The sequence below is a fragment of the Nannobrachium achirus genome (assembly GCF_963921795.1).
Source record: "Nannobrachium achirus genome assembly, chromosome: 4".
NCBI lineage: Eukaryota > Metazoa > Chordata > Actinopteri > Myctophiformes > Myctophidae > Nannobrachium > Nannobrachium achirus.
The window spans coordinates 36,229,746-36,241,540 of record NC_137813.1 but is presented as its reverse complement, the minus strand read 5'-3'; the positions used below and the strand labels follow the sequence as shown (position 1 = coordinate 36,241,540).

At 43.4% G+C, this 11,795-nt stretch overlaps 1 protein-coding gene across 1 annotated transcript; it reads left to right on the top strand.

Annotated features, from left to right (window-relative positions):
* Positions 1–8,124: 8,124 nt before the first annotated feature.
* On the top strand, positions 8,125–10,056 carry LOC308282869 (thimet oligopeptidase-like; the record flags this gene model as incomplete). Its single annotated transcript, XM_080723256.1, has 1 exon — positions 8,125–10,056. The coding sequence occupies one exon, from the start codon at positions 8,125–8,127 to the stop codon at positions 10,054–10,056; it is 1,932 nt and encodes a 643-aa protein (XP_080579382.1).
* Between the last annotated feature and the right edge of the window lie 1,739 nt (positions 10,057–11,795).

Sequence of the window (11,795 nt, the reverse complement as noted above, 5' to 3'; positions counted from 1 at the left end):
GGGAGACCCGGGTTCGAAGCCGGGTGGGGAGGTTCGGATCACCTCTGTTACATTTATATATATATATATATATATATATATATATATACATATATATATATATATATATATATATATATATATATATATATATATATATATATATATATATTTAATAGGTGCTTACTGCTTGGTCTGCCTATGTTCTTCTTAGATTACTATTGCTGTGCATTTGATGTATTGATATATTACCTTGCTTATTGTAAGTCGCTCTGGATTAAGAGCGTCTGCAAATGCCTGAATTGTAAATTGTATAGCTATATATTGTACACCGATCGTACAGAGAGGAAAATGGAGTAGGCTACCATAGTCATAATTCGAGAGGCATCACATATTACATTACACACCAGTAAGACTCCCTAATCGGGAGATAAGAGACCATCAGGTCGCATGTAAAAATCGGCCTGATGGTGGCGCTAAATGGGACAGATCCATGTTGATGACATGACTTTAGACATACTGTGTAGTACCACTTTGCGTGATTTTAGGGCAAGATCTGTCGGAGCAGTGTCCAAAAATGTGTTTGAAAAAATCAATCTGATGGGGTGCTAAATCCTAAATGGGACAGATCCAGGTTGATGATGACGGGGAAATCCTGCTAAGGCAAACGCCGATAAGGCAAACGCAGATAAAGCAAACACATTGCAAGTGGCGCCCGGGTCTCCTACCGTAGTGATGAATAAATAATTTTGAGCAATACAATGGTTATATGTCACAGTTATTGTCCACGACATTGCAAGCGGCGCGAAGGCCAGCGGACCTTGGTCCTGCTCTTCGCGCCCGAGCGCCTCACCTAGGGGAGGCAGTCGTTATGCGAGGGCAGGCGAGTGCCTCTCCTTGCCTAACGTAGTTCCATGCCTGTTCCAGGGGGTCCACAACTACATTTCTTAATACAGCATAACAATCATTTGATCCACTTCATCAGGGACGTGCTGGCCATTGGGAAAAGCGGGACAACTCCCGAACGGCCAGTTCATTCCCGGCCGGCCATTAGGAAAAAAATAAAAATAAAATGTCGGCCTTCGTTCCATTTTGGGGGCTGGGCGGCCAACAAAGTAAATCGTCACTGTTGGGCCGAAACCTCGTCTCCAAGTTTCAAATTAGATTATTTTTTTCGGAAAGCAAAGCCCTGCTTCATCATACAAGGCTGTCACACAAAAGTAGTGAAAACAGCAGATCTACAAGCACACAACGCCTCGCTGTGCTTTAGTACACTCCTCCTGCCATGTCTGAAGCGTGACACTCAATGATATTGCTGCTGTGCTGGTGGAGCTCTGTGCATCATATTTTGCCATGGAACAATGAAAAATCCATCCTGTAAAAACACATCATACTAACTTGCATCACAATACACAATTGCAATATGGTGCAATATGGTGGAAATTGTTATTTAATTTTGTGTGTGATTTTTGTTGTGTGATTTTATTTGTCACTTTTATTTGTAAAAAAAAACAAAAAAAAAAACGTATTTGCTCATTTAAACACCTATTTAAAACCCACCTTTAAGGGGAGACATGGCAGGTGAAAACATGTAAAAAAATGAGATTTTTTACTATTTTGCTTCCTAAACATGCCTTCTTTCAAACAAATGCAAAATTAACGTTCAAAATACACATATAGATGTTCATTTCATACGTGAAAGTGCCGAGTTAACAGCATTTGTTTTCATACATATTTTACAATATATATATATACCGGTATATAGACAATAAAAAATAAATAAAAGATGAATCAAAGAAACATGGCCCCCTCACGTATTAGGAGGGCAGTATGAGTCACCAGAACCGAGGACAGGTGTTTTTGATGAATCTAACATGATTAAAAAAAGTTTGAAGTTACAATTGGTTTGAATAGGATGGGGGTGTGTCCAATCTTTAAAGTTGTACCATGTAACTTTTTTTATAAAACAAATCTTAAAATTGTCCTAACTGTTAAATCGCTAAAGTTTTAGAACACCCACTCCGTTATTTTCAGCTTCTGAAGCCTTCTCTTTATATGTTTTCTATGATCCTGGCCGCGGACCGGATTTCGCGCAAAATTTACGTAATCTGCATTATCTGTATACGTTGTGTATACGTTGCCCAATCACATCGCCGATCATGCACACATGGTACACTACCGGCCAATCACAGCGCATCTTGAAGTGGGGTCGCCATATTTGTAGTCGCCCGTGTGTCTCTTTACTCAAAAGGTAATCTCGCCTACCAGGCAGGGTGAAGTAGTCCGTTTCTCCGGAATGCCTGAACGCACAGGAACCAGGGACCCCTCCAAAGATAGCTCTCGGCGTTGTGGAGGCAGACGCGGGGGTGTGAAGGTACGAAAAACGGGCGAAAGACGCGAACGCGGTTTGCTATAGGGCTACTGACCACTAGTTGAGAATCTTACACAGTATAGCATAGCTTTAAAGGCCATTTCCCAAAATGTGTTTTTCCTCATACTTAGGTACATAAATCTCCACTTCAGTTGCACCTACATACACCAAACCTTCCAGTTTTATTCTTATCTATATCCTGAAGATATTTACAGAGGGGTTTGTTGATATATCATTCAGAGTCTGATTTACATCACATTATATCACAAAAAACATGGCGAAAATGTTTTTTTATGACTGTTGACACTATTTTATGATTTATGGAGTGATAAAAAGAGATATCCAAAATCCCCTCTGTAATTTTTTTTGTCTCTAATATGTTAAGAAAGGGAAACAATAATTTTGAACCTGGCATTATCCAATCTTCAGATTTATGTACCTAAAAAGTATGCAAATTAGGCATTATTAGTGCATATAATGCCTCATTTGCATATCTAAACATATCATTTCAGAAAACTTGTAATTAAAAAAATCTTAGTCTTGATGTAAGTAATCAACTGGAAAAGTTTCATATTTGTAGCTATTAGTTATTTTTTTTACCCTATTCACCTGTAGTGTCTCGCCTTAAAGTTAAATGGGGATGTTTACTTGTTGTATTTCTCACTAGTATGTCTTTTGTTATAAACAAAACAAACTATTATGAACACATACTATAAAAGTAATGAACAAAATCATTTTTGAAAAATGGCATTGACATTGATATTTCAAAGACAAGATTATCCTTAATGGTCAAAACAATATCAGAAATGAATTATACATGTCAGAATTAGTTGATTTTGCACCAGTTTTTATACTCGGTCAAGTTATGGCCATGGTCTTCAGAATAGCTAAATTACCTTGACCATGACGTTTCAAGGTCCAAATCACCCAAAATGGTCAAAACAATATCAGAAATGAATTCCCCACACTCCAATTAGTCCAAACGGAGGTATTACATGTGCATATACACCCAGAAACAGAAAAGTTGGATTTTCATCATAGCCAATGGCGGCCATTTGATTCAGCCATTGCGCCATTCGTGCCACTATGGCGGACGAGCACCTCTGTGATTTTTCATGTCTAGCGACCCACTGACTCAGGTCAGGTGAGAAACTCCCCTCGCAACAAATTGCGAACAGGACTTTAAGCCAGGTACTGGATTAATTCATTGTATCAATTATTATTATATCTTTTTTCATACATTAGGAACCCAGTCCAGCAAAGATGGCTGCAACTGACCCATGTTTCTCCACCATGGAGAGTGCTGCAGGGTCTGGTTCTAGTCTGGCAGGAAGGACAGCCCAGCAGGGGACCGGATGTAGCTCCTGTCTGACTCTGGACTGTCACAGACGCATGATTCCAAATGCCACTTGGCCAGATGGATAACCACGCCCCCGGTAATACAAACCACGCCCCCGACCATCGCGATTGGCTGGCTGTATGCCCTGGCTGTGTCCTGTATGTTCTGTTGCTGTCACATGCTAGTATGTGTGGAGCCCTGGCCTAAGAATGCTACGCATGATATAATACTTGCTGGCTACAATGCTATAGTACTAAAAAGAATGTATGAATACGCGGAGACCGCCGTCTTGTTCTCTGTTTGTCAAAATGAAAATGCGCTTGTCTGTTCTTAGTTTCTTACTGTTCATTCACGACGGGGCCGACCGACTGATGAAATACACTTTTTCTGTTGTTGGACTGTTGACACACGTGATGATGGTGATGATGATGGATGATGGTGATATTTCACCACGTGCTTCTCTGCTGGCTTAACTAAAGTACAAGTAGTGTGGAAGAAGATTCTACTTCTACTAAATAAACTCTACTACATAGCCTATAGTAATTTATTAATCTCTGGTGGTAGGCTAGGGTGGGGTTGGCATTTTTGTTATGCCACACCATTCAGGCATGTAGTAATCGAATTATACATCATTATATGGTATTTTGCCACGTAGAATCTTCTTCCACAATATTTGTGGTTAAATTAAAAAGGTCGGTCGGCCCGTCGTAAAAAAGAACAGTAAGAACAGATACGCGCATTTTCATTTTGACAAACGGAGAATAAGACGGCGGTTTAGCACTATAGCATTGTAGCCAGCAATTCACCGTTTGTCAGCCTTCTGATTGGTCCCTGAGACTCCCTTCACTTTTCGCTACCGGGGGTGGAGTTATGCAGTGGGAGAAAGTCCTTTCGTTCTTTCACCGCGGTGCGGTTTTGCGGAGCACAGCCGGAGCGCAGTACGGCGCTGCGCGGTCATAGCGATTTCAATAATTATAATGAATAAGCTTCAACAAACAAGTTCACATGAACGACAATGATGTAACTAAGATATTCAATTGGGTAGCGCATGCGCAAAACTGGGTTAAAACTGATTCCGGTTGGTAGTTCCGGCCAAAGTGTAGTCCGTTTTGAATACAAAATGACGTAGGACGTCATCCACTCCCGACCGGATCAAAAGCCCAAAATTGGAAGCGATCCCAGGCTAATCAAACCCTACTCACCAGTTAAGAGTGGGGTGGCTCAGAGTAGATGACAGAGTACAGCATCTTGCAATGGGCCTGGTGTACAAGATACACTACACCACTAAGATACCCATGTAACTGATAAAATAATTTAAAAACGTTAAGGATGTCAACACCAGAGGCAGCGCCACAGATCATGTTCAACCAAGGGACAAGTCAAACAAAGGGTCAAACTTGTTCTGCGATACCACCAAAATGTGGAACGCCTTACCGAAGGCCTTAAAGGAGTGTAGATCCCTAACATCCTTTAAAATCGCCCTGAAAAACCACTTACACGGTGGCAGCTGCTCGTAACCGTTAAAAACAAACCTAGCCCAGCCCAGCCAGGATCGTGCACGCGAAGCGCACTGGGGGAAGACTATTCGGCCAAAATCCCCACCATATGCCAGTGCAGATTGAAAATTTCACGACAGCCATGGCCGTCGTGGCCGCCGTGAAATTTCTGCCCTGGTCTTGGCCAATCAGACACGCCTGACATGGGCGTGTCTGATTGACTTGACAACGGAAGTAGCCTACTCATCTTACAATAAATGCGAGAAATCTCTGTGAGTATATATGTGTGTGTGTGTATGTATGTAATCCGTGTATCTCGAGAACTGTTCATCCCACCGGCTTCAAATTTGGCACAGAGTGCAGTGCCTGGCCTCGACCGACCCGATACGCGGTTTTCTGGAACCGGTGTGAAAAGGTTTCGGAATCTCCGTATGCAGAGCTGATGTCTGACATCAGGCTGTTCCGGAAACCGGCGAGAGCGCTGACTCTTTGTGACATCACTTCTGCTGACTCATTCTGACATCACTCCTGTGCACTCCAAATATGGGCATAGAATGGACGCAGACAGACAGATATCTCCATATATGGGCATAAATGGACACAGGCAAACAGATGGTCAAAACAGGTCCTATAACCTCGGCCGACCTGATATGTGGTCCCGAAAGGTTCGGAGCTGATGTCTGACATGGTTTTCCGGAACCTGCACTGTCAACATAGTCAGAGGCACAGACAGACAGATGAGATACAGAGATCTCCATATACAGAGATATCGTTCCCGAGTAGGCCGTAGGCCGGTCCCCGACTAGACGCTCGGCAGAATGTATACAAATCTTTTGAAAATAGTAGATCTACTAGCTCACTCGTGGACATGTATGGCCTACTTGTGCGCCAGCAGAGCATGCCTTGTTATTTATACCAAGTCACCCTTGTTGATGGTGACATCACCAAGAAGGAACCTGGACATACCTCATCATACGTGATACGTAACATTTAGCCAACAAGGAAGCAGCAAAAACTCATTTTAGCTAACAAGGAGACATCTATGATGTCATAAATATTAATATGACTTCATAAACTGGCTTGGGAGTAAAGGAAACCCCTTATGATGATTTGATTGATTGATTGATTGAAGGCTTTATTAGAAGTTTGCATAGGAAAATGTACAGTTTCATGACGGTACAGTTCACTGGTACAAGGTCTACTAAAAGGAGATCCATGAAAAGACTAAGCTTATTTCAACAGGAAACCATTTAAGTATCTCATATAAAATTGAATGACAGACAAATAGAACACAGTACTATGCAGTAGATATGTAAAGAAAAGGGGAAAAAAAAAGAAAACAGTAAGTCTAAACAAACAGTAAGTATATACAAGGAAAGGGCAGGGGAGGGTAGGGTTGGGCTAGGTTTATACCAGTTGCGAACAGCTGCTGCCTGTAAGTGGTTTTTCAGGGCAATTTTAAAGGATGCTAGTGATCCACACTCCTTTATGGCCTTCGGTAAGGCATTCCACATTTTTGTGGTATAGCAGAAGAACGAGTTTGACCCTTTCTTTGAGTTGACTCTGGGTTGAACGTGATCTGTGGCACTGCCTCTGGTGTTGTAATTATGGACATCCTTAACGTTTATAAAGTATTTTGACAGGTACTTGGGTATCATAGTGGTGTAGTGTATCTTGTACACCAGGCCCATTGCAAGTTGCTGTACTCTGTCATCTACTCTGAGCCACCCCACTCTTAACTGGTGAGTAGCGGTGAGGTGAGTCTGATAGGGAAGGTTAAGCAGGACCCTAATTAGTTTATTTTGGGCTGTTTGGAGTTTAGTTTTTAGGGCTTGTGGGGCGTCACGATACCATACTTGGACTCCGTAGTCAAAGAGGGGCTGGATTATTGCACCAGCTATGGTCTTCAGTGTGTTGAAGTTGACCATTAGGGAGATCCTCTGTAGGAAACGAGTTCGTTGGTTGATTTTTTTTATTACTTTAGAAGTCATCTTTTCGCTGGAAAGATTAGCTTCAAGGATACATCCTAAGTAAGAGATTTTGTTTTTTCGTGTTATGACATTGTCACCCACTTTGATTGTGAAGTTATCTACCTTTTTGAGGTTATGATTTGATCCAAAGAGGATGGACTCGGTTTTTCCCAGGTGAATTGATAATTTGTTGTCGTTAAGCCATGTGCAGATCTTACTCAGTTCAGAGTTAAGTGTCTTTTCAACCTGCAAGTGGTCCTTGCCCGAGACTAGGAGAGCCGAGTCATCCGCCAACAGGAACAGGTTGCAGTCGCAAGCAGATGCCATGTCGTTGACGTATATTAGGAACAACAGAGGTCCCAGTATGCTACCTTGAGGAACACCACAGCTTACTTCGAGGGGGGGGGGGGGGGGGGGACAGGGTACCGTTAATCTCCACCACCTCTCTCTCTCCACCAGGTAAGATTGCATCCAGCTCACTGCTGCGCTGTCAAGACCGATGGCTTTTAGTTTCTCAATCAGAATAGCATGATCCACGGTGTCAAATGCCTTCTGGAGGTCCATCATGACCATGCCGCTATATTTGCCCTGATCCGCTTCGCGTTTGATTTGGCCAGTCAAATAGAGAAGGCATGTGTCAGTGGAATGGGATTTTCTGAATCCAGATTGGAACTCGTAAATCAGATTATTCTCATCGAGATATCTTGCAATCTGTTCGTAGACTATTTTCTCCATGACTTTGGATATGGAGCTAAGAATGGAAACGGGGCCTTTTTTGGAAACTATGAAGTAAACGTTACTTCATAGTAACGAAGTAAACGTTACTAAGTAAACGATGAAGTAAACATTACTAAGTGATGAAGTAAACATTACTAAGTAAATGATGAAGTAGAGTTTACTAATTAAAGGATCAAGTAAACTTTACCAGCTGGAAAGAGTTTCCATGCTTTTAACTATTAAGGTTAACTAATGGGGGTTTACATTGCATTTACAGCAGAGGTGGATTTCAGCAGACAGATCCGGCAGATGTCTGACGAGCTCATCACCAAGACCAAGAAGGTGCTTGCCACCGTGGGGTCCCTGGACCTGGACAGTGTGACTTTCAACAACACTCTGAAGGCCCTGGCCGACATGGAAGCTGAATACGCCGCACAGAGGAATACGTTGAACCTCCTCAGAAGTATGTCTCCCAGTGTCAAGGTGAGGACCGCCAGCACAGAAGCATCTAAGAAGCTGTCTAAATTTAAGAAGACGTTCATGAGAATGACAATGACAATCTACAAAAGGATTCTTGCTCTGGGATTGAATGTGGATGAAGACAGTCTTAGTGCAGAGGATAAGAGATACATGGAGATGCTGGTTGGGAAAAGTATCAGAGAGATAAAATCTGAGATGGAAAGTATGAAGCGTTTAAGTAATTTAAGAAATCTAATAACCACAAAGGCGATTGCACCACGGTGGATTCGAATTCGTAGTCATGCTATAGAGGCTAAGAAATACAAGGGGGAACACCGAGCAGAACAAATTCCTCGTATGTGCAACAGCGTCTTGGGGGAGTTGTTGGAGCGACATGCTCAACAGAGGGCTTTGCAGGGCTTTTACACCTTTGCTGACGACCTGAACACAAACATGAAGATGGCACATTCTGCCAAGATGGTCTCCATCTTCCTGGACGAGCTGGCCAATAAGCTGAAGCCACTGGGAGACAAGGAGAGAGCGAACCTCCTCAAACTAAAGGAGGATGCGTGTCAGAAGAGAGGTCTGCCATTCAATGGAGAGCTGTATATGAGGGACCTGCCAGAATACATGGCCCAGGCTGTGAAGTACCAGTATGGAGTGGATGACGACCAGTTGAAGGAGTATTTTCCCTTGGAGGTTGTGACCCAGGGTATGATGGACATCTTCCAGGACCTGCTGGGTCTGTCCTTCAGCCTGGTGCACGGTGCCCCTGTGTGGCATCCCAATGTCACTCTGTACTGCGTCACCGACAGCTGCTCTGGACAGACAGTCGGACAGTTCTACCTTGACCTGTTCGAAAGAGAGGGAAAGAACATGGACGCATGCTTAGGAACTTGCTACCCACTGCAGCCCGGCTGTCTGCTGTCTGATGGGAGAAGACAGGTGGCTGTCGTTGCCATAGTGACAAAGTTCAGAAAACCCATGGCCGATGCCCCTTGCCTGCTGATCCACGATGATGTAATTACCTTATTCCATGAGTTTGGTCACGCCATGCACTACGTCTGTGCTCAGAATGACTACGCTGTGTTCAGTGCATTTAACGTGGAGCGGGACTTTGAGGAGTCTCCGTCCCAGATGTTGGAGAACTGGGTTTGGGAGAAGGAACCGCTGCAGAGAATCTCAAAACACTACAAGACGGGAGCTCCGATTCCTGATGACCTGCTGGACAAACTCATAGAGTCTCGCCTCGCCAACATCGGTATGTGCACCCTGAAGAGGATAGTCTTGACTAAATTGAACCAGGCTCAGCCTGGGATAAGGAACCGCTGCAGAGATGAAATCAACCTGAAATCAAGAATTCCAAACGATTCAAACGTATACTTCAATAAAAGTATGTGTGAGGAATACGGCAGGCTCAGCAAGGAGATTCTGGGAGTTCCTGTTTCTCAAAGGAAAGATATAACAGCTAACACTTGGCGAGGAACTGGCTTTGATGTTGTGTATCACTACCTGTGGAGCGAGGTGTTGTCCATGGACATGTTTTACAGCCGTTTCAAACTGGAAGGAATCATGAACCCCAAGGTGGGTCTGGACTACAGGAACTGCATCCTGAAGCCTGGTGCCTCTAAGGACGCCGAGGAGATGCTGAAGAACTTCTTGGGTCGTGAACCCAATCAGGAGGCGTTCCTCCTGAGCAAAGGAATAATGGTTTTAAAAAGATAAGTCGGCAGGTTTCTAATGTGTTGCCAATTTTACTGTACTAATGGTCATTAGTCGGGGGGCGAGGGGCAGATGAGTAAGCCTGGCTAGAGTGGTAAGCCTGGCTAGAGTACTCCTGGGTGGAGTTTAGCATAGATTTCATTACACAGAAAGCTGTCCGAAGTGAATTCATATTTAAAACTAGAAGCAGTGCTCTTCCGAGCACAGGTCTCCACCTTGGAGGCAACAACAATTTATTGCCTCCACCAGCCGAAGGCTGAGGGGAGAGTATGTTTTCCCCTCCGTCCGTGCGTCCGTGACGTCATCCATACTATGACGTCTATGGTGACGTCATGGACAAACTTTGGGGACGGACGGACGGACGCACGGACGGAGGGGAAAACATACCCCTCCGTCCGTGCGGAGTCTCCCCTCAGCCTTCGGCTGGTGGAGACAAAAATAAAAGTAACAGTTGGAGGCATAAACATTATAAAAGATTCCACAACTTCATGGTATATTTACCGCAAAAGAATTACAAAGCTTGTAAGAGATTAGCTCTGGAGGTCTTGAGCCTCCAGAGCTAATACATATGTGAGTAGAGCATCTCATCTGTCTCTCTGTCTGTGTCTCTCATGCTGGCATGTCGCATCACAAGGCTTTCACGTTGTGGGAGCAGAGCTTGTTGCTCCGATAAAACGCTTGCTGTGCAGTTATCAGGTGCAAACGACGCATCGCCGGCGTCTTTTCTCTTTACTAGGCTATTATTTATATTGTCTTGCATGAGCAACTACGAGGTGTGCACTGTGTGTGCACTGTGCAGCATATCTTGATACAATCTGCCATAGTTCTCCATCTACTCATCATTGCTTTTAAAAATGGCACTGTTGAATAGGATAACTATTTAATGTGCAGCTCTGAAAGGCTTGCATAGACCTAGTGTTCTATTTATTTGGTCATGTCAGAGCCTATTAAAAAAAAGGTGCGCACCAAGCAACATATCCAGGTCCTCTCTGTCCTGAAGCCCCAAAGACACCCGAAAATGACTTGATAAAGGAAACCCGTTTTAGTCGTTTTAGACGACTTTATGACCGCAGATAACCGATTTTCGCGGCGCCGCTTTGCGGCGCCAAAAAAAAAAAAAAAAAAAAAAAAGAAGAGGATTTGTGATCCCCCTAGTGGGGACAGAGTTAGGCGCCGGTGACTCGCGGTGAAGAGCTATCCACCGCAAACCCCGACACATCTCTGTTTTTACTATCAGACAGATCGGCCCATCACCCCGTTCACTGATTGGTCGATCTAGACCAGTCAGTCACAGTGATAGGACTTCACCGTGACTGACTATCATGGCCTCCACTTATTTTCTCACTTTAGGTGGATAGCTTTACACCTAAATTTGCAGTGAATAGCTCTTCACCTTGGATTCTGATAGAGGCTTTACACTACTTTGCCTCTCGGAGGGGTGGGGAGGGGGGGATCGGCAACAGACATTAAAACAATGTCTATTCAATGTTGGGCATTTCAACATGAAAAAACATTATCTATACTACATTGATTCAACAACATTTTTTCAATTGTTGAAATGGTAGCTGTAATTAAACTTTGAATCAACATAGCTTTTCCAACCTCAACCAAAAATAACCAATCTGACCAAAATCCAACATTGAATTAATGAATTTTGCTATCTGGGATAGTATCATATTTCTGATATACATAATCTGCCCTGTACCTAACCTGGTTCACACACTGTTATGAACTTGGGTTCC